The 23,842-nt window shown below is 27.3% G+C and overlaps 6 protein-coding genes across 13 annotated transcripts; 3 read left to right on the forward strand and 3 right to left on the reverse strand.

Moving 5' to 3' along the window:
- Positions 1-1,069: 1,069 nt before the first annotated feature.
- Positions 1,070-6,348, reverse strand: LOC127067869 (pescadillo homolog). Of its 3 annotated transcripts, XR_007782772.1 has the most exons (9): positions 6,189-6,347; positions 5,777-6,010; positions 5,196-5,703; positions 4,967-5,106; positions 4,643-4,902; positions 4,341-4,528; positions 4,064-4,242; positions 1,635-3,970; positions 1,070-1,471 (listed from the first exon to the last, which is right to left on the reverse strand). XR_007782772.1 is itself a non-coding variant. In XM_051003248.1 (8 exons), the coding sequence occupies exons 1-8, from the start codon at positions 6,210-6,212 to the stop codon at positions 3,707-3,709; spliced, it is 1,794 nt and encodes a 597-aa protein (XP_050859205.1). In that variant the 5' UTR covers positions 6,213-6,348; the 3' UTR covers positions 1,070-3,706. The 3 variants fall into 3 exon arrangements, 2 of the variants coding, with proteins under 2 accessions (XP_050859205.1, XP_050859203.1); XM_051003248.1 differs by having other exon boundaries at positions 1,070-3,970; positions 4,064-4,239; positions 6,189-6,348; XM_051003246.1 differs by having other exon boundaries at positions 1,070-3,970.
- A 48-nt stretch (positions 6,349-6,396) lies between these two features.
- Positions 6,397-8,440, forward strand: LOC127067870 (translation initiation factor eIF-2B subunit alpha). 2 transcript variants are annotated; one of them, XM_051003249.1, is made up of 8 exons: positions 6,397-6,559; positions 6,685-6,786; positions 6,982-7,121; positions 7,266-7,382; positions 7,465-7,577; positions 7,742-7,886; positions 7,972-8,097; positions 8,245-8,440. In XM_051003249.1, the coding sequence occupies exons 1-8, from the start codon at positions 6,547-6,549 to the stop codon at positions 8,392-8,394; spliced, it is 906 nt and encodes a 301-aa protein (XP_050859206.1). In that variant the 5' UTR covers positions 6,397-6,546; the 3' UTR covers positions 8,395-8,440. The 2 variants fall into 2 exon arrangements, with proteins under 2 accessions (XP_050859206.1, XP_050859207.1); XM_051003250.1 differs by having other exon boundaries at positions 6,520-6,559; positions 6,985-7,121.
- A 1,103-nt stretch (positions 8,441-9,543) lies between these two features.
- LOC127067871 (tyrosine-protein kinase Fer) lies at positions 9,544-15,067 on the reverse strand. 4 transcript variants are annotated; one of them, XM_051003251.1, is made up of 15 exons: positions 14,533-15,067; positions 14,256-14,429; positions 14,070-14,166; positions 13,777-13,972; positions 13,456-13,593; positions 13,170-13,379; positions 12,871-13,054; positions 12,339-12,509; positions 11,665-11,898; positions 11,376-11,552; positions 11,079-11,292; positions 10,853-11,005; positions 10,634-10,756; positions 10,428-10,550; positions 9,545-10,344 (listed from the first exon to the last, which is right to left on the reverse strand). In XM_051003251.1, the coding sequence occupies exons 1-15, from the start codon at positions 14,767-14,769 to the stop codon at positions 10,202-10,204; spliced, it is 2,574 nt and encodes an 857-aa protein (XP_050859208.1). In that variant the 5' UTR covers positions 14,770-15,067; the 3' UTR covers positions 9,545-10,201. The 4 variants fall into 4 exon arrangements, with proteins under 4 accessions (XP_050859210.1, XP_050859211.1, XP_050859208.1 ...); XM_051003252.1 differs by lacking the exon at positions 12,339-12,509 and having other exon boundaries at positions 9,546-10,344; positions 14,533-15,066; XM_051003253.1 differs by lacking the exons at positions 14,070-14,166; positions 14,256-14,429; positions 14,533-15,067 and adding an exon at positions 13,650-13,686 and having other exon boundaries at positions 9,544-10,344; positions 13,777-13,881.
- Positions 15,068-15,456: 389 nt separating this feature from the next.
- On the forward strand, positions 15,457-16,179 carry LOC127067878 (cytochrome c oxidase subunit NDUFA4). The gene is made up of 3 exons (XM_051003264.1): positions 15,457-15,606; positions 15,675-15,821; positions 15,929-16,179. Exons 1-3 carry the CDS (start codon positions 15,532-15,534, stop codon positions 15,980-15,982), a joined length of 276 nt encoding a protein of 91 aa, XP_050859221.1. The 5' UTR covers positions 15,457-15,531; the 3' UTR covers positions 15,983-16,179.
- Positions 16,180-16,629: 450 nt separating this feature from the next.
- LOC127067874 (phosphopantothenate--cysteine ligase) lies at positions 16,630-18,488 on the forward strand. Its single transcript, XM_051003259.1, has 6 exons — positions 16,630-17,040; positions 17,125-17,255; positions 17,334-17,431; positions 17,595-17,809; positions 17,891-18,073; positions 18,160-18,488. Exons 1-6 carry the CDS (start codon positions 16,912-16,914, stop codon positions 18,331-18,333), a joined length of 930 nt encoding a protein of 309 aa, XP_050859216.1. The 5' UTR covers positions 16,630-16,911; the 3' UTR covers positions 18,334-18,488.
- A 134-nt stretch (positions 18,489-18,622) lies between these two features.
- LOC127067873 (vacuolar protein sorting-associated protein 16 homolog) lies at positions 18,623-22,831 on the reverse strand. 2 transcript variants are annotated; one of them, XM_051003257.1, is made up of 16 exons: positions 22,613-22,827; positions 22,300-22,486; positions 22,067-22,195; positions 21,840-21,984; positions 21,644-21,771; positions 21,389-21,564; positions 20,897-21,269; positions 20,699-20,826; positions 20,474-20,618; positions 20,195-20,329; positions 19,958-20,119; positions 19,710-19,859; positions 19,402-19,643; positions 19,164-19,260; positions 18,985-19,088; positions 18,623-18,827 (listed from the first exon to the last, which is right to left on the reverse strand). In XM_051003257.1, the coding sequence occupies exons 1-16, from the start codon at positions 22,666-22,668 to the stop codon at positions 18,689-18,691; spliced, it is 2,496 nt and encodes an 831-aa protein (XP_050859214.1). In that variant the 5' UTR covers positions 22,669-22,827; the 3' UTR covers positions 18,623-18,688. The 2 variants fall into 2 exon arrangements, with proteins under 2 accessions (XP_050859214.1, XP_050859215.1); XM_051003258.1 differs by lacking the exon at positions 18,623-18,827 and having other exon boundaries at positions 19,503-19,643; positions 22,613-22,831.
- Positions 22,832-23,842: the final 1,011 nt, after the last annotated feature.

The following is a 23,842-nucleotide window of genomic DNA, read 5'->3' on the forward strand; positions in this document are numbered from 1 at the left end:
AATTACATCGCATCCCTTCATATTAATTAATAATTAAAACGTCTCGAGCTTTTAAATTCATCATTCTTATAATATTCATTATAATGTTATTCTTATAACATTTTGAGAATTATAAAACATTTTATTAGTTCTCTTGAGAAAATAACTTTCTTGGAAAATTTTACAATACGTAGGTATGCTTGCTATAAAAGAACGAGAATATAAAAATGGTTGTTCTCATAGGATAGCTCAACGATTCACGGAAGCAGGATCTTTCTCCTTCGAGAGTCTCATGGATCGCTGCTCGGTGCTTCAGAAGATTGCACCGCCTATCACGGATCGTTGCTCTTATTTTTACGGGAGAGAAGGAATCCATAAGATCCGAGGAATACTTGAAAGGTATATACCGTTTTGTAGATCGTGTCTGATATACAGTATCTAACCGCGCAATGAAATTGACAATGTACAATATGAATGTAATGTTTGCAAAAACTATCTACGTAAATCATAGTTCGTAGAAAGGAAGGAAACGATTACTATTTTTTTTCCGATTATTAAATCTAATCTTACAAAATTTTAAGAAGTAAAAAGAAAAGATCTATCTTTGTCGTATTAATATTTTTAATTTCCTCTTTCTCTCTTTCTCTCTCTTTAATTCTCTTAAAACGAGTTAAGATCCATGAGTATACGAACACATTGCACATGGTTTTAATGATACTGCTGCAGTCCACAGTACCTCACGAGTACGATGGTGTCGGTGAACTCTAGCGCCTTGAGGCATCTTACAGGCGGAGGCCGCGAAGAAGAGAATCTACGAACGTACAACACGTACCTACCTATATAGTTTGCACCATTACGTTTAATCCACGTCTTACTGTTACATATATCTATATATTCGTTCAAATACAGGTATACACATGCGCACGCACGCGCGCGCGTTAAACGCTTCGCAGAGAAGATATGTCGTGCAACTCGCCTCGCGATGTACATGATGAGTTCGGTGCCTTCTGGAATGATTTTCTACAGAAAATATCTTAAAAAAATATAATAAAACCTTTTAATTAATATAAAATAATGTTAAGGTAAAGAGTTTGTTAACAAATCGATTTTATTCGAACTCCAGGAAATAATAAAATCTCCTAATGTAGTGTATAGTGATGATCGTTTGAAATCAATTTTCATTCTCTTCCATGCTTGGTCAAATGCAATTCTGCACGAAGATACCCTCTCGATGTATTATATTATATATTATATATATATATATATAATATATTTGCTTTCTAGTGTCTGTCTATATCGTAGCATAGTATAGGTAACGGGTCCGCGAGACACACGTTCATTTCGTATTCTTTTCAACGATGCGTCATCCGCTTCGCCAACTCCGGATAACTTCGATGCCTCAGCAGAACGATCGGATCAATTGCACGATCAAGTTTAAAAAAATTTTAAAAGACTCGATATGCAAGATATCTTCATAGCAATTTGCGGTTTTCTAGCAAGTTTCAAAATTAAGAAACGTTTTATATATTATCGAATATTATAGCTAGTTATTTTATATGATAACAGTTATCTCTTCTGAGAAGAGAATAAAGTCTATTCATATTATTGACTATATTTCAATATTCAGAAATTCCTTTAGTGAGATTTGTACATACTGATTAAAATAATGTTCGTAAAGACAACTTCATTTTCAGGACGTTTGACGTCAAAAATGGCTAGGCTATAGGCGAAAGTATGGTTCACACAGATAAGTCCCTCGGCTGACCTTGGTATCGTGTATACACCCAAGCAGGTTGCCCATGGGTGCAAGCGTCGCCATCGATGCCGTGTCGCTGATTGGCCAGTAATGACAATATTTAAGATTAAATATCTTTATTACTGTCTAACTTCGACGAATAACTTCTTCATATTTAATGTACTAAGGTTTTAATTAAGACTTTATCTTATTATTATTACTACTACTAGTTTTTTCTTCATTCTTTTTCTTTTTTTTAGAAAAAGAAGGAAGAAATCTTCGGAAGGATCGTTCAAGGAGTAATAAAAGATAAACTTGCATTATGAGCTTGTATCTTTTAAAACATATTAACATATAATGCAGTTAACGACATTGTAAATTTATTAATTAATTTAAGAAAGAAATATAAATAAAATAATTTAATTTAATTATAATTAATCTCAGAATTTTGTCAAGTTTCTTAAGAGAAAAAATGTAATGATTACGGTATACTTTTAAGATTTTGAACGATGTTGAGTGAAGTAATAGTTCCTTACCATGCGTTCAAGTCACCGTAGTACTTACTATGAATGTATCGAAGACAGTGACCCGTTCGTCCCAAACGAGTTATCCCTCGTTTGTCTTTATCAAGAGTAAGATTTCATTCGATCAAGACGTGTCTTGCATGGTGCGATACGTTAAGTCATATTTAAAGTTCTTTGAACTTATCGATGACGAGATCATTCAACCGAATTTAATTGAAATCTCATTACGCGAGCATACTCAGTTATTCAATTCGTGCAAAAGAGAAATTTGTTTATAATTCATAAGTAAGAAGATTTTACAATCTGAAACACATAACGACCATCTACGTGGGTAGTCCAATACCCGCATACTGCCCACGTACATACATCACCACATTTAAAAATAAAAATCGATAATTCTTTGCAAAAGAAATACTTCAAATAAAAATTTCGAAAAACGTAAAACTATAAAATATAAAGATTGTATAATAATGACAATAAAATCATTAAAGAAAATAAAACAGCAATTGTACTTGTGATAATGTAAAAGTTAGAGAAAACTAAAGCCAAAATAAACATAAATGCATATAATGTTAGTATAAGATCTTCAAGGTCTGCTATTCAGCAGCAGAACTCGACAAGAAAATTAGGGTGTTACCAGCCGGTTGTGAGCATTCGGAGGGACAAAGATATTTAAGGATACTCGGCGAAGATGAGCTGGAACAGGAATAGCAAGGATGACGTAAGCATCCAATATGCACACATCGTGCCACAAGTATAGTCCTACACATGCATGGATACACAGGATCTCGCATGGATACATACACATACATCTACCAAATTATATAGTTGAATTAGCGCCGTAAAATCAACTCTCTACAATCAATTTCTTCATACTCGTTACAGTCGTCTTTCTATTTGATTACAATGAAATTGATCGTTGGAATATTATCGAATCAATTAATATAAAATACATGTTATGTAAAATACACGATATTTAAGAAGAAAAAGAAGTCGGGCTAAAAGAATACTGAATTATTCACAAAACAAAAAAAAAGTAATAATAATAATAATAATAATAATAATAATATAAAAAAGAAATCTGCTTTTCAAGATCAATGTACTAGTGTAGAAATCTTTATGTTCGATGATATCATCGTCGCTATAAGACACACTACAAATATATTATATATGTGTATTAATGAATGTACGTGTGAGGAGAAGGCGTGGGTTAAAGAGTGTAGGAAGTCTGGCCTTCAAAGTCCTTCGATGGAAACAGCAAAGATCAGAATTGTTGGATGCGTGGGTGCGCTTTTAGTGGGAGGACTGGATCGAAGACATCTTTCTCTTTCTTTCTGTAATATATAACTGTATATATGCTGATCGAGAAAGTGATTGTATAAGTGATCTAGCATTGGAATGTATTAGTATAAGAATTAGGAAAGCATAGAAACGATCTTTTGTTTCTCCTTTTCTTTTTTTTTTTCTTTTATTCAGTAAGATTACTTCTTCGTAATTTACGAGTTTCCTTGTGTTTTTCTTTCTCAGCATTGTCATGAAGTCGCCTCTTTTTCCGCAGTAACCAGATTTCTTTCGCTCTCTCCCTACGACCTTGCATCATACTCTTATACAAATTTCGATGTTTCTTTTTGATCATTTTTTCTCTCAATCGATATTCTTGTTTATCTTGACGTTCCTTTTCGTAGGGGTCTTCCTTCGTTACTTCACCTGCTTTCACTTTCATTGCCTTTTTCTAATATTTAAAAAAAAAATTAAAAACGATAAGATAGAGTAAAATAAGAATTATTTACATTTAAATATATAAAATAAATAATTGTTTAATAACCTTTTGCATTCGTTCACGTTCTTTTTCTTTCTCTCCATCTGATATCTCAATATCATCATCATCTTCTTCTTCTTCTTCTTCTTCTTCTTCTTCTTCATTATCTTCTTCCATATCTCCTGTTTCATTTTCCAGTTTATCTTCATCTTCTTCATCTTCAGAAGACGATTCTCCATCTTCTACTGCATATTATTAGATTATAATATCAATTATATTATTAGTTGCTAAAGATGTGAAGATATTATATAAGACTATATTAATTTAACAATACATTATATACCATTTCTGAGTTTATATTCAGGATCCATCAACGCACGTTCCTCCGGTGGAATGTATGTTTGATCTAATCGGCTCTCAGAGAATGGAGACAAGTGTGGTGGAAGAATAGCACCCATTAAATATTTTTCTACAGGCAATAATTCTCTTGCATTTACTGAGTCGAATACCCATTGTGGCTGTACATAATATCTACATTTCCAACAATTATATAAGTAAAATAAAAGAAATATTCATATTACTAATTAGACAGAAAAAACTACAAGTAAATATATATATATATATCCATAAAAATTAAATAATAACCTAGATAAGAATTGTTTATCCATACTAGGTCTGTCTACAATTTGATGTGTGATTGTTTCGTCATTTTCATCAAAAGTTGCACCAACAAACAACAGTTTATCCCAAGAAACTTCTCCTCCAAAGGAACGTAAAATAAAAACTAATGGTTCTCTTGGAACTTCTCTGTTTAAGAAAAACTTCAAACCTTTAAATAATGTTTTCAATTTTTTTATTTTTTCTGCCTCTAATTTAGCAGCTTCCAGTTGCTGTGCATCAGCATCCTAGACAAATTAGTAATGTGTATTTGAAGATATGAATTATTATGTAATGATTATATTATTTTACCTTAGAGAATTGATCTATTTCCATTTCTTCATCATCTACATTTTGTATAGTAGGATCTAATGCTAGAAGAGGTACATTCAATGCACTTATTCTTTCTGATACAAATGCTTCTTCATCTACAAGATTCTTTTCACATGGTACTAAAAATGTATTACTCATAAAAATATCATTCATTTACCTCTTTTTTTATAAAATTCAACAGAGAATTAAACTTATAAAATCATCTTACCAGTATTATTAAATTGTGGAGGATAAAACAAATTAAGAGTATGATAAAGCCTATAATTTACAAAGCCAAGCATTACGATATAGAATTCCACAAATATAGACATAACCTTGAAATCAACTTCTCTTTTCTCTTGTGGCTCAAAAGAAAAATGATGTGGAACAATCCAAGTAATTGTCTGACCTTTAATTTCAGCTTGATAATAATAACCTTTTATAGATATAAAAACTTTTCTTAAAGCTTTTGCTGCTACTACATAATGTAAAAATTCAATAGTTAGCCTCCTGCATAAAGATGATTGATCACGTGGTATGTGAGCTAAGGATGGAAAAGTACTGAACAAGAAACATAAAGTTAAACAATCATCTAGATCTCTTAAGGCATCAATGAATGTTGGATAACGTTCTTTAACAATATGATCTAATTTCAAAGTAGGATGTTTACTTAAATATCTTTTCATTTCTGCAAAATCTCTCATTGCTCTTGCCCTTCCTACTTTTCTATTAAATATCTAAAAAGAAATTATATATATATATATAATATATCAAAATAAACAATTATAATGATAGATATTATTAACTCACTTTATAATCCCTTAATTTCCATATAATAGGTTCATGCATTAAGAATTGAATATCTTTTTTATGATATAGTGTTTTTATTCCAACTTGACCTTTTTGTGCTCTTTTACGATTACGAGGCTCCCTTGGATAAATTCCTTTTAATATACATAATTTTCGAAATTCATTTAAAGAAAGTTGTAATTTCTTTAACGCAGATTTCCTGGTCATAAATTGTGCACCTTCTCCCGATTGATACTATAAATGCCCAAAATACATATAATTTAAACAATTTAAAACTATGTATATTATTATTTTGTAAAATACATACTATTATATAAATAATGTAAAATACATAACGTGAAATACACAACGTAAGTACATAACCTAAAATACATCTAATGTCAATGTTATAAGTTTAAAAATTAATTCTTACCTTTTTCTTGCCTATTACAACCATTTTGTTCTTCGGACTTCTTTGTTAATATATATTAATTAATATATAACACAGAAACACCAATATTAATTACATATGTCGACAGAACTATCAGCACGTGTATGCAAGCGGAGAACTTTAATGAAACTGTAACACCTAGCGGCAGATGCAGAAAACAGTTTTAAGCTTCCTGAAAGTAACACCAGGGAGCGCTGAAATCAACTCAAATGTGGAAAGATGTTTTTCTTATATCCATTATCTTTGTTAGCGAATTAATATTAAAATTATAATACATTTTTAAATATTTGCGATACCAAATTTCTAAACAATTGTTAATAAATTATAAATAAAACAAAATATGGAGCAAACGGGTAACTAAATTTATAAAATATTGCAGTGAAAAATGTAAAACATTATGTGCAATATGCATGAAATTGATATATGTTATTTCACAATTTATTTGATAAAAGCAATATATATTTACTTATTGTTTTAGAAATTTCTGAATATTTTAATGGTATTATTAAAGATGAAAAGGATGTATCAGCTGGTATGGCTGCTATTCGAACTTTGCTAAAAGTTTTAGAACATTCTAAGTGTAAGTCATTTTCCACATGTATTTATAATTTTTAATGACAGTATATATATATATATATATATATATATATATATATATATATATATATATTTATATATTAATTACATCAAGTATTTTCCTTTGAATAAATAGATTAATTTATAATTCTTAGTCAATAAAATAATATCTATGAGTTTATTTATAAATTTCTGACAGCAGAGACAGTCCAAGAACTACGATATTGTTTACAAAATGCAGTAGATGCAATGAGATCTACAGATAATCCTGTAACTGCTATTGCTTCTGGAAGTGAATTATTCCTTCGATTTATCACTTTAGCAACATTGGATACACCAGTAAGAATATTGATATAATAATTACATCTGTAAGATACTCTCTAACATGTAAATGAATACAGCAAAATACTGTATTTAAATATGTGATTTTTATCTTTTTTATTTTTATAATTTAATACTATTTTAATTATAACATTTTTATAGTCATTTGCAGAATGCAAAGGAATTATGCTTCACAGAGGAAAAGTATTTTATGAAAAGCTAGTTGCTGCTCGAGGAAAAGTTGCAAAAGTAGCAGCACATTTCATCACTGATGGTTCTGTACGAATATCATAAAATTGATCAATTTTATTTGAATTTATTTACACTTCTGTTATTTTAAATAGAGTTTTTTTATTTTCAGAAAATACTCACTCATTCTAAATCTAGAGTTGTATTACAAGCAATGAAAGAAGCAGCAGCTAGTAATAAAATATTTGAAGTATATGTAACTACATCTTCTCCAGATGATAGTGGGTAATGAATTAATTATTTTTACTTATATTCATAATTAATGTAAAAAATATATATTATTAAACAATCTATATAATAATCTATATATAAATAGACAACTAAAAAAAGAAAAAAAATATATGTATTTATAATATTTTTATAATATAATAATATATTTTTTTTAATAGAGTTGAGATGTGCCAAAATTTAACACAAATGGGAGTTTCTTGTACATTAATATTAGATTCTGCAATGGGATATGTTATGGAACAGGTTGACATGGTAATGGTTGGAGCTGAAGGTGTTGCAGAAAGTGGTGGAGTTATAAACAAAGTATATAGTAACATTATAATTTATGTTTGATCTTGATCAACTGCATAAAATATAATTTGAGCTTTCTATTATATTATTATTTAAGGTGGGCACCTATACTATGGCAATGTGTGCTAAAGAAGTAAAAAAGCCTTTTTATGTACTGACTGAAAGTTTTAAATTCTCAAGAATATATCCATTGAATCAAGTGGATCTTCCTGACGAATTCAAAGTATGTTATAAAATATATATTGACTTTCTTATTACTTAACTTGTAATGTTTAAAATATGACTAATTGATATTTTTCTTTTTTGAATATATTTCGTTCCATTTGATAATATTAATAGTCAATTATATGCAAGTACTTCTATGTTGCAGTATACAGCAAGCACTTTAAAAAAGGATCTTCGTAAGGAACATCCACTAGTTGACTACACACCACCTCATTTTATTAGTCTTTTATTTACTGACTTAGGAATTTTAACTCCTTCTGCTGTTAGTGATGAACTAATAAAACTGTATTTGTAACAATTATATATTTTGTATTGAATAAAACATGGCATACATGAATCTATTTAATTTACTATAATTATAATTTTTATAATAGAAAGAAAAAAGAATAAAAAAAAATAAAATAGAATTGTGAAAATTCTACATGTAAGATAATCATAATGATGTAATACAAATTATATCTATAGTTTTAATTATAAGAGATTTATAAAAAAAAATAGAACATTTCTATATACTTGGAATATAAGATTAACAGTAAATCTTTTTAATAAATCTATATAATTATTCGCATAAACAATATGCAATGGGAATAAAAATTATCATAATAATATATACATATAATGTGAACACTAACGTTTCTTGAGATTATAATTTTTCCATAGATTTATATATTCATTGGAAACTAAAAGATAAAAGCATATATGCAATAGTTATAATATTACAATTTCAAGAATGGTATCAATTTTTGTCTACCACATTATAATACTATAATATTATAATCTGCTTTACACAAAGTAAATACTTATACATCATACAAAGTTTAAAGATTATTAATATTACTTATTTACTTCTGCACACTTTATATACATATAATAATAAAATCTATACAGATAATCCCTCATCTTAAGAAATTTTTTAAAAGATGGGAACTATCTGTAAAATATATGTAATAAATATTGCACACTTAAAATTAAAACATTATCAAGCTCACTTATAACAACTTAAAATTCTTTTCAATAAATTTTTATAGAAAATAAAAACTGATTGTGCACATATTAAATGGTGTCTAGATTAAATAAAAGTTTTTTTTTAAATTGATTATATATATTTTAATACTGCTATTGAAATACTTCGTCCAGCAAGTATTGTTTTACACTTTAACTTTTTATAAACAAAGCTAGAATAATAATTTTTATATATACAAGTATTTCTTTTTAAATGTGATTTTACAATAGAAATACGAGATATTTCTTTAATTATTTTATATAAATAATAAAAAAAATCTTTTACAAGTATTATGAATCAAGTTTATCCAACATTATAAGGATAATTTTGGTTAATATTGTTTATATATATATATATATAAAACTAATAAAATATATATATATATATAATTATATAATATGTATTGCTTTCTTATATATAACTAAGTATATTTCATAAGTAAAAATAAGGATCATCCTTAACACATTTTGTTTTCAAGTTATTTTTATATTATGGATATATACTGAAAAAGAATTGATTGAAATTTAAGCTTAATAGATTAATAAAAGGACAATACATTCAGATTTTATAAAAATGTAGCATGGACGGAAACTAGTAATAATTTATAAAATGTAGTAATGAAATTTTTGATATCTCATGCTGAGTATAAATAAAATAAAAATGTGATAACATAGCTAAAAAATGAATGACATGATCATTATCATTGATTGCAAATATTTAAAAATCAGAGATTAATTGTAAGTTAAAATAATACCTAATTATCTGCAGCACCTTGAATATGAAATACATAATTTATATTTTTCAAAATTATCAATTAAATATTGATTGAAAATGTTATATCTTTCATAAAATAAAATATAAAATATTTACTTATTTTAACTATAAAAATATACAAATAAAAAATATTATAGATTAAATATTAATTTCTCAAATATTTTACTCCTGATACTCCTGATAAATAGATTACTCCTGACGTGTTGATATTAAAAAAATAGATAGAAATTTACAATTGTTTTTAGATATTACAAGCATTTTTCTGCTTTAACTATTCTTCTATAAATGTCCAAAAAATATGTGTATGTATGTTATTGATTATTATTTATAAATAAGCTTGTGATAATGTTTCAACAACGGTATATATCTGATCAAAATGTGGTCGTTTTTCTGGTTCATATTCCCAGCAACGTAACATTAATCGATATATTTCATCCGGAGTATTTTCTGGTGCTGGCATGCGATATCCTATATGACGAATATATATTTGAATTATTTATCTAAATTCAACAAATATAATTAAACTACGAGTAAGTTATTTAATTAATTACCTGCGTCTATTTTTTCACGTGCCTGAGAATTTGACATACCACTATATGGATTACCACCTTTAGAAAATATCTCCCACATAAGAACACCATAACTCCAAACATCACAAAGGGAAGTATATTTACCTAATAATAATAATTTCAAGAATTGTAATTTAATAAATGTATAAATCATCCATAAATTACTTTACACATATAAACACACATACCAAAATTAAGAGCCTCTGGGGCAGTCCATTTAATAGGAATTTGTTTCATTCCATCTGATACAATATATTCTTCTTCTTCTCTTGACATACCAAAATCTGAAATTTTTACTATTGACTCGTAACCTAAAATATTATGTTATTAAAATGTATTATTTATTGAAATATTCATCCTTTAAAGTCAATATGTTATAAAGTTTTTCATAATATCTGTTTATTTACCTACGAGACAGTTTCGAGCTGCTAAGTCCCTATGTATGCAATACTTCGATTCTAAATAACGCATACCTGCTGCTGCATCCTTACACATTCGTAGTTGTTCTCGTTGAGTAATTGAACTAGCATTTTTTCGTAAATATGTTAACAATGAACCACCTGAAGGTATAAAAACAAGCAATAATATTGAACGTCATATGAAAACGATTAGTTTTTAGAAATAAATATTTACCTGGAACCAATTCCATTACTATCATAATTGGTTGTTTTTGAACACAAATACCAATAAGTTTTACTATATTTGGATGATCATACTGTTTCAAAATTCTACCTTCCTGCAAAAACTTCCTTTTCTGTTCATCAGGTAATGTTACTTTACAAGTTTTTACAGCTACATCAGTCTTGCACGTTTTAAGCTGTGCCTTGTAAACATCTCCAAAATTACCCTATAATAATTTTTTGTAATTTCTTTGTGGAATTACTTTTAAGATCGCTGCGTATCAGATTACATGAAAATTTAATTACTTACTCGACCTATTTTTTCAAGGAGAATTACATCGTCATTATTGAGCTCCCATCGTTCGCGTAATATTGGTGTTTTAAGAATAGCGCCAGAACGACTAGTCACAGGGAGACCAGACATCCATTGATGCCTAATTAATTCTTGTATTGATGGGAATGTTGGACCCTCGAATCTATAATGTCCCTAGAATTTAATTCATTTTTATTAAATAAATAAATAAATTTTATATTTATAATGTGATGAAATCTTTTGCACATTTAATATAAACTGATAAACTTATATTTAAAGTACTAACTTCCTGGGTAGTTTGTACAATGAAATGTTTGTGACCATCCCAACAAACAGATAAAACTATTTGACATTCATCATTTCTTGTTGTTTCACGCACTAAGAAATCTCCTTCATTAACAAGTAATCTTACAACTTCTTCTCTTGGTAGAACACCATGAAACCATTCTTCTTCCATTAAATCTCCATTTCCATTTCCTTTCTGATTATTGGTCAAATGTGAGACATAACGCAATGGTACCTGGATCAAACATATGTTTCCAATAATTCTTTGTTATATGAATAAGTAAAAAAAAAAAAAATGACTAAAATGAGTTATTTTCCTCTTTTTTCATATATAACTGCAAGATGTTCTATGTGTGTTCAAATTCTGGACTATTAGTAAAAATTCTATGCTTCAAATAAATACATATAATACCAACATGCTTAATATAACAAAGTTTAATTTTTCATATTTTAATTAGACTTATTAGTGCTAAAATAGCATTTGGTTATATCTTGAAAAATATAAAAATTTGTTTAAATGTATAAAAGGACTAAAAAACAGTTAGTATTAACAGATGTGCTGTATAGATAATCATATAACTAATTAACTTCAACTTAACACATATAATAAAGCATATAAATGTACAGAATGTGCTTGCATGCACACACCACACAAATAAAATATACAACACATACAACTGGGGGAACACTGTCTGCTTTTGTTGTAACACCTTCACTACTGGCCCTAATTAATCCATTTTTCGAATCACTTATTGATGGTAAAGACTTGAAAGGTGACTTTATTATCGTCAGAAAGCGTTGATTTCTTCTTAGTGTAAACAAACCATTATCTGCAACTGTGCTTTTCTGCAAGTGTAGTAGAGCTAACTAAACTTATTTTATGGAACTAAGAATATATATCTAAAATTCGTGTATATGTAAATTTTATTTTTTTATTACACTTGGGTTCATTTTGAAATATATATATATATATGTACATATATATACACTTAATTATACATATGTGTGCATGTATGTTGCTATAAATATTTGATATTAAATATTTTACACAGAATATTTTATTATAGAATAAATTTTTAAAACTCATGAATTAATAGACCAGTTTTGTATTGTAGTGTTGAGTAAATATTTTTAAAGTAAAATAGGAATATAATACTTTATTCTTTAGAGATTATACATAAATGTATATAAAATATAAAAAACCTACCTTATTTATTGTTGGAGGATCGGTGTATGAGCCTTCCATAGAGAGATCACATCCTGAAGGCAATTCCTCACATCCCAATTCATTAAGAGCAGCTCTAATAACATCGACCTGTCTTTGTAATTTCTTTTCTTGACAACGTAGTCTCAATTCTTCCCTTTCATTTGAATAGTCTAAGGCAGAAATCCTAATGAAACAAGTCAAATAGAAGAATTCTTTAAAATAACAATAATATAAAAACGATGACAATTTCATTAATTAATTAATTTAAATAATTTGTTTATACAAACTTATGATCTTACTTAGAATCACTATTATTTTCAGGAGAAAATTGTGGATTTTGGCGATTCTGTTGTGTTGCTTTAAGAGAAGTTTCCAGTTCTGTAAGTCTACTTCTTAACCAATCAATGGTTAAATTATCCACAGTTAATTTGTTGGGTAGTAATTTTCCTGAAGTATCATCCACAAGGTTCTCATCAAACGTGAATCTTATTGGGGATACTGCCCTAGTTCTATAATGATATTATAGTATTTATTAGCACAATATAATTTGTATATAATAAATTCGAAAAAAAGTTTATAACCTACTTATGTTTTCCTATGAAATCTCTATATTCTTCAATTGGTTTTACTGTATCAACTGCTTTTTGCATTCTTGCATGTATTTCTAAGAATTTATCTGTAGTAAAATCTGAATATTTTACTATATCATGAAGTATACCTTTCCTGCAAATATAAAGTAGAAATAACTCTGAAGAACAATATGTACTCCTATCAATTACCATTGTATTCATTATATTTTACACTGATCACCCCAAGCTGCTTGCAAATAAAATTATATTTTCTATATTTAATGTATTAATTATTATTATATAAAAATCTAAATTTCATATAAAAAACTTGTCTTACCATGATGTAATAAATTCTTGGTGTATAGCTTGTTGTCTACGAAGTAGACTAGGTAAATAACAAGTTCTTAAATCATGTTCACATTCTGTTACAGCACCCAAAAGTAATACATATTCATTATGTGTTAAATGTAGCTTTCTACAAGCTTTTTGGTACTTTTCTCTTACTTCATCTAACTTTCTACCTCCACGGCCAGCTGAAATCAATTTCATTTTATCAATTAAACAAAGGAAAAAGAAAATACTATTATTTTAAGCAGAATTATAGAAAAAATTATAATATAAAATACTAACATTTTATATAATGCTCTTCAAATCTAGATCTCATCAATTTATAGACCTCCAAATTTTTTTGATATTCCATTTTTTTTCTAACTACATCATCTGTCAACTAAAAAAGTATACTTTTTTAGACTAAGTAAATATATATATATATAATTTAATATAAAATAATATTCCATAATATTAGATATAACTTACCTGTTGAAATTGATTATTCAACCAAACTTGTTCCTCTTGGTAAACTTTTCTAGCTCTTCTTCTTTCAGAATATAAAACGCTAATATGTTCTATAACAATACTTTCAATAGAATCTGCTTGCTGTTTAATTAATTTAGCTGTTTGATCTATCGAATCCATAATATCTTTCCAACTCTGAGATGTAACATATATAATAATAAAAAAAAAGAGTACTTGACATAAATTTCCTAATGAATACAATGATTGATAAAAATAATAAATATATAATAATATATACCTGAGCAATCAAACTGCCTACAAGATCTTCGCTTCGCTCTATTTTTTTACCCTGTAGAGTTAAGGAAGAAATAGTTGCAGCATATTCACGATCAGATTTTACTTTCGTTGTCAAGCACCGCCGCATTGTTTCCAAAAGCTTGATTTCAGCATCCTGTCGTCCAAGTAAAGCTTCGTGCGATGCCTGCCCTTGCAGGCTCGTTGAAAAGCCCATTTCCTTGTTCGATAACCAAACCATACATATATACTGTCCGCAATTTTTAATATCGTATTCTTAATGATAATTCATCTCCACTTCAATCTGTTGTCTTGACATTGACGACACAAAAGTAAAACGAATGAATTTTAATCAAGAAATTCAATAAGTAGAACATTTCAAATTGTTCGTTTATTACTCAACTCGATTTAATTATATTTTCATGCTCGTGCATGGTTGAGATCAACATTTATATTTATACAGACCCGAAATTATAAAAATTAACTTTTACGGGCGGAATACCGCCGTGGGATATTCGCAATAATAGATATTTGGCATTGTCTAGATTTTCTTCACGAAAATTTCTAATCTAAAGCAATGTAGCCAACAAAAAAATATTAAATATCGTCAGTGATATTTATAAAAATCCGCCAATAATTATTTATGCAAAAGAATACGAAATTTATCTAAAGAAATAAAAATAAATAAATATTACTGCTTATTTCTTTCTTAATTGATATGTAAACAATATTAAATCACAAATGTATATATGTTTAATATAAAAATATATTTATAGTGAAGAAAGTGCCCTCTACAGATAGAAATTGTAATTTGACCTTCTGAATATTCTATTGATCAATATGTCGATAAAGTAGAACACAACCAATCCTTTAATGATGTAAGACTTTAACGAAAATCTAGATACAAACATGTACATCTATTATATATTTTCTTAATATACGGCATCTTTAATCGTTCCTGCAGCTAAGATATTTCAGTCGAAGAAACTTCTCTCCTGAAACCATGGGGGATAGTAATGCGAAAAAAGGCCCTATACTCGGTGGTCTTACCTTTTCTTCTTTAAAAAAAAATTATCCTGCAAGTATTAACATTTAAAGATTTTTTAATATGAATAATAACAGTAATGACGTAATATTTTATTACAGCTGATACCACTATTCGTTGCCCTCGCATTAGGTATGGGAGGTGCTACATTTTACACATTACGTTTAGCTTTTCGTAATCCCGATGTTACGTGGTCTTTGAAGAACAATCCCGAACCATGGGAAGAATATCGTGATAAACAATATAAAGTATGTAAACATTTGAATAACGATGTTTATTGATTATATTCCATTTCTATTATACTATCGAATTATAAATAACAATTGTATTTATATTGTTGTTCATTTATTTTCAGTTCTACTCTTCAGTGAATTATAAGGATCATACCAGCAAAGCTCCTGAATTTTAAGTAATTTATTATGTAGTATCATTTTAAATATAATAATAGAAAGAACTTTCCACAAATCTTCATGCTCTGCTGTCACAATTATGTATAAAACTCAATTGTAATATATATATATATATAAAGCTGACAATGTTATTATTATGATATCTATTCAGAGTAATGTATAAAATTCTTTCAATAAATGGTTAGTTTAGCATGTAGTTATAAGTAAGCTTCTTTTTAGTAATATCTATTAGATAGAAATGAATTGTTAAAAAGCTTGAGCATTTTTAAATAAAAAGAATATTGCAAATAATGTATATTATTTCAACAATGTATATGCAGTACATGTGTATTTTTGTATTATGTCTATACCATTTCACCTTTTATTCAAATTAGAGTATAAAATTAAACTTGTATTATTTATAGAAATATTTATTTTTTTAATAATCATTATTATTCTTATAAAATAAAAATATTTAGAAATATAATAATTATAAATAGGTATTTAACGTAAAAATTACGTTTTTTTTTTATTTAATATCAAAATAAATCTAATTATTATTAAAAGAATAATAAATCTTATGAAATTTTGTATGATAAGAAATAGATAAAATTGTGATCGAAAATAAAATTGCCAATAAAAATATCTAAAGCTCAAACTTTCGTTCTTCGTGATCGATTGAACACTGTAGTTAATATTAGATAAAATTAAAGGTGCATATCTCTTTCACGTTCAATGTAGTATTCGTCACTAACACGTTGTTGATAGTTCAAGTTTATGAAGTGATGACATCATACGTATGTCTACTGAAAAAATTTAGACATTTTAAGAAAAAAAGGTTAAGTTTCTTATTACGTGATTGATTGAATGTACACGTCATCAATTTCTTCGTTTTTATAGCCTAATATATATATAAAGATATTTTTAAGTGAAAATTTATTAAATTACTATGGTTTCGACATGGGAAGAATTTTTTGCCAAACATCCACCACCACAAGATCTAACACAAACCGAAAGTCTTTTAAAAAGCTTTTCTGACAGACATTTAAAAGAAAACAATAAAGTAGTATTAATAACGGTATGTTCATTAAAAGTATAAATTTACTTATATATTGCAGAGTAATATGTGTTCTTAATATAATCTTAATAATTGATATTGTAGAGTGGCGGAACAATGATTCCATTAGAACATAACACTGTTAGATTTGTTGATAATTTTAGTGCTGGATCCAGAGGATCAGCATCAGCTGAATACTTTTTGGAAAATGGTTATGCTGTAATATTTATGTATAGGTCAGAAAATTAGAAATTATAAAAAATATATATTCTTCTAATAATGTTGCATTAAGATATATCAATATTTTATTACAGACTCAAATCGTTAGAACCATTTACAAGACATTTTATAGGACATAAGATTTTAGATATGCTCAACATAACAGAAAATGCAGATAAATGCATTGTCACAGGTATAATATTTTATTTTATGACTTATTATTCATTTACATTACATACCCATTTTTTTAATTTTCATAATGGAAATGTAACATTAGAAATAAATTTTTTATAATTTGATATAAATTGTATTAATTTTTGTTATAATAATTGTCTTACAATTTATGTTATTTACAGTTGCACCTGAACATACAGACAAAGTTGCAATGGTATTACGAAAATATAAAGAAACACTGCAACAGAATAAATTAATACAAATTAGTTTCAATACTTTAACCGAGTATCTTTGGCTACTTAGGACTGCTTGTCAAGCATTAGCTTGTTTAAAAGATAAAGCTCTTTTATACTTAGCTGCTGCTGTCTCTGATTTTTATGTACCATTTGATGAAATGGTATGTATGAAATATTTTTTATTTTTAAATAAAATCAAATAATCATTTTTTCTATTTATTATGACATTAAATTGATTTCAGTCAGTACATAAAATATCTTCTAATGGCCCACCAACAATATCACTTCAATTAGTACCAAAAATGTTGGAACCTTTAGTTAATCTATGGGTACCACAAGCCTTTGTAATTTCGTTTAAGTTAGAAACAGATCAAAATGTTTTAGTTTCAAAAGCAAGGACTGCTTTGAACAAGTACAAACACAATGTAAATATTTCTTAATCTCTAGATAATGTTTATTTATATCTGTATATTTACAAATATTTTTGTCTCAATATATATGTTTGTTACAGCTTGTAATTGCTAATATGTTACAAACTCGAAAGCAACAAGTAATTATCGTCAGTAAAGAAAATGATTATGTCTTATCATTAACGAACGAACAAATGGAAAAAGGCGAAGAAATTGAAAAATTTATAGTTACTGACATAATCCTAAAACATAAGAATTTTTCAAAGATTAGATAATGTGTCCTATTGCTCAAGGTATAGGAATATTTTTATAACATGATTTTTTAAATAAACATTACTATTTTTTTACTGCATTACTATTGTTAATAAGAATATTATTAGTAAATATCAGTTGCATATTGTACAACTAAGGAAAAACATAATTGGATACAGTATCCAATTATAGCACTTTTTTGTATAAATTATAAATTAATTTAATGAAAAATTAAATATAATATAATAAATTGTTGTTTAAAGTATTTACAATTATATTTAAGTATATATATATAAATTATAGGTAATATGGTTTCAGTCAGATAAATTTTTATATATAATAAAGTATATTACATCGTTTTCACACAGATAATACTCCTTAATTTTTTATACTTGTAATAAGCATATTGATTTTATCTATTAATTGCTTTTCTGATGGTCCACATTGTGCTAATACAAACGTTAGAGCAGAAACATCTTTTTGCTCTGCTGCTGTTTGGGTTGCTTCATTCAACATTCTGTATAGATTATAATATATTTAACTTTTATAGAATTATTCAAAACAAATCTATTTTACCATATTGTTATGTTATAGCTAATTTCTTACATACTATTTTTACGTAATACGTGAATAAAAGTGATAAAAATATAAAATGTCTATTAAAGCATACTTACTTCAACTTAACAAGATATTTTACTTTTAATTCGTCTTGTACTCTTGGCAAATATTTTTTTCCTTCCTGATCTTGATTATATTTTAAGCACTGATCAATAAATGGCTGAGGAAAAATTTATTAAGTTATATATAAAATTGTTAGAATGTTAAGCAAATTTATAGTTAATATTTTTACTACCTCGTAACCAATTGGAGATTTTTTACTTTTTGACAGTTTTTCCAATTCATTCCAAAGACCTTTTTCTGCAAGACACTGAATTCGTAACCACCAATATCTGTAAATTCAATGAATAATTTATATGACTTTACTATTAATTTATATAAATTTAGTTTTAAATTTAATTATTTCTCATTTCTTTTTTAATGAAAATGTTTTGATTTTTTCATATATTTTAGAATGCAAATATACACTCTACCTGCGTTCAGGTATTCGATATTCTGATCTTAATTTATCTGCAAGCTTCAATTCATTTTGTAGTAATAATATTTTGACTGTGTCATGAAGAGATTTTCCTACCATTGTTTTGTGTAATGTTTCTTCTAAAGATCTTTGATAACGTAATAGTTTAATTTGTTCTTCTGTCAAAGCAGCATTTGTATCATTACGGGCTAATTTAAAATTTTCTTGTGCTGATTGAAGCAACGTATCCCGCGCACTCTATATAGTAAATAAATGAAATTATTTAATATCATCATAGTATGAAAAAATATATTTCATACGAACCTTTTGTTGATAACTTTCTGTAATAAACCATATTGCTTGTGAATGAAAATCATCATACTGATTATAAATATCTCGTAATGTTTCTCGATTATGATTTTGGCAGTATTTTATGTATAATGCCATTGCTAAAGGACAATGCATTATAGACATCTATAACATATAATAAAGGTAATCTATATTTTATCAAATATTATGTAATATTATCTTATGTACTATTACAATATTAAGAATATTCATTTTTTATTTACTTGAAAATCTCCAAGTGTCATATTTTCTCGAAGATGAAGTATAACAGTGTAAACAAGATCAGTATTACCACTTTCTACAGCTTTGTGTAATGCAGCCCGTTCTTCACCAAGTGTAAGTAACAAAGGTACTTGTAATTGAGCACGTGGTTCATAATCTATCAACTGTGAAATATTGAATAAGTTCGTAGTTATTTGATTGAAAAAACATAAAATTTTCATAAAACAAAATTAATTTACTTTAATAGCTAATTGCTTTCTACCACAATCTGCTGCCCTTTTTGCAATTTCACTATATGATACACCAGGAGCATATCCTAATTTATCAGCTATTTCTTCTGCTATTTGTTCTTTGTCTAATCGAGTTTGTTTGACCTACAAGTATAGCAAAAAGTTTTATTATATAATAATACAATGATTTCATTCACATTTCTTATTATATAATATAAAATATATACTATTGTGGTTAAAGAAAAATATTTGTACACAAATTATATAAGAACATATATATAAATGTACCTTATAACAAGCCCAGTGTGCTAAAATTCTACTTTCTCCATCTATTTCAGGAAGTTGAAGATGGCGTGCTATTTGTATGCTTAAATAATAATGCCTTCTTGCTACTAATCGATCCAATAAAACTTGGCTTGTTAAAATATTAAGTCTGTTATAGTTAAGAAAAATAAAAAATAGATTTCAACTGATTAATTTTTGATAGTCAAAACAAAAATTATTAGAGGATACTGTATACATGTCAATGGAATTCCAATTGATGGATGTCTTACTGCATTAAGTACTCTCAATGTTCTGCACATACTAACATAATTATCTGGATTCATTGTTTTACTAAATCCTTTACCAAATTTAGCTGCCTAAAATATATTTCTTAATTATATAAAATTAATTAAAAAGATATTAGTAATATAATTACATGAGTCTTACCCTTATTAATAATTTTTGCGTTTGAAAATCAAATTCATGACTTGCTCCATCAATGCAAGCTATTATAGCCGCGTCTAATTTATCTTTAACTAAATCAATATAACTATCAGCTTTATGACTTTTCTTTTGAAATTGTTTAGATGCCTCTAACAAATATGATGCAGGATCTGTCGAATTTATTCTAAATATTTTCAGTACAACATTTGGAACTTTTTGTATCATTTCATGAGAGGAGTTCGATAAAACACGTACTCCATCAATTTCTGGAATAAGATATACTGGTCCATCATAAGTATAAACTATAGTTTCAGCTGATCTTCCTACAACCATCACTGTACTATTCCAACTACATATGACAGCTTCTGTTCCACACCTATAATATTACTGTAAGTTAATATTATTCGTATTTAATACTTTAGTATTTTAATATTTTAATTATATTAAATACATTATATAATTTTTCATTATAATAAAAATATGTACTATATATACCATGCTATGCAAGATAATGGTTCAGTCATGTGGGTAGCACATTCACAGTATTTTTCTTTAAAATCAAATGAACCAATATATAAATGACCGGTGTTTGCATAAAGAGCAATATGACGATTATTTGGAGACACAGCTATTGCATATACATTATTTATCTTATTATTAAACAGATTACTCTAAAAAATAATATATTATATTACAACAAAGCAACAATAATTTTCTTAGTATATTTCTTTAAAATCAAACAAAACTTACAAATGGTATTGATGTAGTATTTGTATAAGGTTGATGCATAAAAAATATACCTTCCGCATTTGAGAAAATGATCTGAGTTTCTCTGTCATAATGCACTACATGCCAACAATCAATTGAGCCACCAATTCCTATAAGTTTATACACAAAAAATAAATATACAAGTTCTATTCTATATATTAGAAAGAATTTAACTTACTCGGTAAATTAGAGATACGTCTAATTTTTGGTTCTGATGTATTAGTTACCAAAAAAATTCGATATGCGGATGTTAAGACAGCAACTCCTGTACCAACAGGAGTGGTAAAAAATTTAGCTTCTATAACCTTGGTATCTTTTGCTTCCTTAAAGAAAATAGATAAACAAATATCAAAATAACCTTACCAACAATAATGATCAATATTATTATTAATTTGTGTAACATACATTTCCCATGCCAAAAGTATGTTGATATGTCCCAAACATATCATAAATAAGAACCATGCCATCATCTTGAACACAGAGTAATTCTTCTTGTTGAGACCAACCCAAAAGAACTAATCGTCCACTATTCCACTTAAAAATTATAATAAAAGATCTTATAAAAAGTAATCATATAATTTGAAATAAAACACAATATCTTTACATGTGTTAATTAATGATACACTATTTTATTTTACCTGAAATTTGGCTGTTAATTTTCCTGCAGAAGTATAAATTAATATCACAGGTTTATTGGTTCCTTGAACCTTAACTAATTTTTTAGGATGTCTGGTAATCGCTATAGAACCTCCATACGGAGCTGCTGCTATTAAATTAGTATTACTGATTTCGTTTTGAAAAGTAAGTGGATATAGTTCAAATTTTCTAAAATGAATAATTAAATTATATTTTTTTTCGTTGCATGAAATTGTTATATTATTTTTAGAAGATATTATTGGATATATTATTAAGATAGTATTATAGATAGTATTGGATATATTATTAAATTACCGAAAGTATATGTCACGTCCTAAAGGAAACCAATCCGCAGTTATCATCGCAGACATTTTTCTAAATGTTTTACTTTAAAAATATACGCAAAAATATATTTATATACAATTCTAGTCGTTACAGTAATTATACATTGAGGTTAAATTACGCTTATTTGCTGTTTGACAGGTCACGTATAATCTCAGAATTTATTGATATTAATATCAACACGAATATATTATCTACCAATCAGAACAGTCGCTTTCGTGAACTTCAATCTATCTCTACATTCATTGGATGATTTTATATCTCGAGAAACAGTGCCATCTGTCAATAGTTTCAGTAATTCATATTTGAAATGGAGAAGCCATCCGCCAATATGATTGGATAAATTCAAAATATATTACGACGTCCGATAGGTTAAGACACGATTTACATAAATATCTAATTCAATTTAAAGAGGATTATAAAAAAGTTTTAATAAGAAAATCAAACATATTTTATCTTGATTAATTATAATATTTTTCATTTAATTATAATATCATTCTTACAATTATTGATGAACGTATTATATTTATAATAAAAACATCGGATCGATCTAATACGTGTATAACAAATAAATACAAAATCTTAAAGTCTATATCGTTCTGTACATTCTTAAGATTCCAATTAGCGTTTCACCACGATTTCATGCATATCAATAGCAATGAAAATACCTTAGAGGTCATTCATATTCGATGTATTCAATGTGTATCAAACGAATACTGATCGTAACTACGTAACTACGATATATTTCATTGTGAATTAAAATTTTCTTTAATAGTATGTAAATACGAAAGAATGTATAGTCAATTACAAAATAGAAAGATCAGGAGAAACGTTCATTCACAAAGAGTTCAAGTGATTGACTCAAGGGGATATTTTTCTCGATTCGATATTGAACTAGCAGCAGCATACCTAGCAAGATAGCCAACGGCATACCTTGGACGACCGGTTACTCGTATAGGTGTACCGAAGGAGAGAACAGTCAGTGAAAGGCTGCTCGAGAAACCCGCGACTTGTTCCTACATCCATGATCTTACCTCGCGCTCTTTTCTTAGCCGACAGAAACGCATTTCTCTATCGCTCTTTTGCGTACTTTTTCCATTCCTCTTTTTCCCTCTCCTTTCCACGACCTTCCATGCGTTCTCTCTCTCTCTCTTTTTCTTTCTCCCTCCTTTTCTCACTCACTCTCTCTCTCTCTCTCTCTCT

Source organism: Vespula vulgaris, chromosome 12 (genome assembly GCF_905475345.1).
Source record: "Vespula vulgaris chromosome 12, iyVesVulg1.1, whole genome shotgun sequence".
Classification (NCBI taxonomy): domain Eukaryota; kingdom Metazoa; phylum Arthropoda; class Insecta; order Hymenoptera; family Vespidae; genus Vespula; species Vespula vulgaris.

What these genes read in the sequence shown, in the direction of transcription:
- LOC127067869 (XM_051003246.1), bottom strand. Translation starts at nt 6,212, where the DNA reads ATGGTTGTAATAGGCAAGAAAAAG. An exon ending in TTGTAATAGGCAAGAAAAAG is followed by an intron (nt 6,011 to 6,188) that starts GTAAGAATTAAT and finishes GGGCATTTATAG; the next exon opens with TATCAATCGGGAGAAGGTGC. An exon ending in AACGTGAACGAATGCAAAAG is followed by an intron (nt 3,971 to 4,063) that starts GTTATTAAACAA and finishes TTTAAATATTAG; the next exon opens with AAAAAGGCAATGAAAGTGAA.
- LOC127067870 (XM_051003249.1), top strand. An exon ending in AGTTTTAGAACATTCTAAGT is followed by an intron (nt 6,787 to 6,981) that starts GTAAGTCATTTT and finishes AATTTCTGACAG; the next exon opens with CAGAGACAGTCCAAGAACTA. An exon ending in GTGGTGGAGTTATAAACAAA is followed by an intron (nt 7,887 to 7,971) that starts GTATATAGTAAC and finishes TTATTATTTAAG; the next exon opens with GTGGGCACCTATACTATGGC.
- LOC127067871 (XM_051003251.1), bottom strand. Translation starts at nt 14,769, where the DNA reads ATGGTTTGGTTATCGAACAAGGAAATGGGCTTTTCAACGAGCCTGCAA. An exon ending in CAGACAGTGTTCCCCCAGTT is followed by an intron (nt 11,899 to 12,338) that starts GTATGTGTTGTA and finishes TGTTTGATCCAG; the next exon opens with GTACCATTGCGTTATGTCTC. An exon ending in ACGTGAAAAAATAGACGCAG is followed by an intron (nt 10,345 to 10,427) that starts GTAATTAATTAA and finishes TTCGTCATATAG; the next exon opens with GATATCGCATGCCAGCACCA.
- LOC127067878 (XM_051003264.1), top strand. Translation starts at nt 15,532, where the DNA reads ATGGGGGATAGTAATGCGAAAAAAGGCCCTATACTCGGTGGTCTTACC. An exon ending in CTTTAAAAAAAAATTATCCT is followed by an intron (nt 15,607 to 15,674) that starts GCAAGTATTAAC and finishes ATTTTATTACAG; the next exon opens with CTGATACCACTATTCGTTGC. An exon ending in ATCGTGATAAACAATATAAA is followed by an intron (nt 15,822 to 15,928) that starts GTATGTAAACAT and finishes ATTTATTTTCAG; the next exon opens with TTCTACTCTTCAGTGAATTA.
- LOC127067874 (XM_051003259.1), top strand. Translation starts at nt 16,912, where the DNA reads ATGGTTTCGACATGGGAAGAATTTTTTGCCAAACATCCACCACCACAA. An exon ending in GCTGTAATATTTATGTATAG is followed by an intron (nt 17,256 to 17,333) that starts GTCAGAAAATTA and finishes ATTTTATTACAG; the next exon opens with ACTCAAATCGTTAGAACCAT. An exon ending in TGAACAAGTACAAACACAAT is followed by an intron (nt 18,074 to 18,159) that starts GTAAATATTTCT and finishes TGTTTGTTACAG; the next exon opens with CTTGTAATTGCTAATATGTT.
- LOC127067873 (XM_051003257.1), bottom strand. Translation starts at nt 22,668, where the DNA reads ATGTCTGCGATGATAACTGCGGATTGGTTTCCTTTAGGACGTGACATA. An exon ending in CACACTGGGCTTGTTATAAG is followed by an intron (nt 20,330 to 20,473) that starts GTACATTTATAT and finishes CTATACTTGTAG; the next exon opens with GTCAAACAAACTCGATTAGA. An exon ending in GAAAGCAATTAGCTATTAAA is followed by an intron (nt 20,120 to 20,194) that starts GTAAATTAATTT and finishes AATATTTCACAG; the next exon opens with TTGATAGATTATGAACCACG.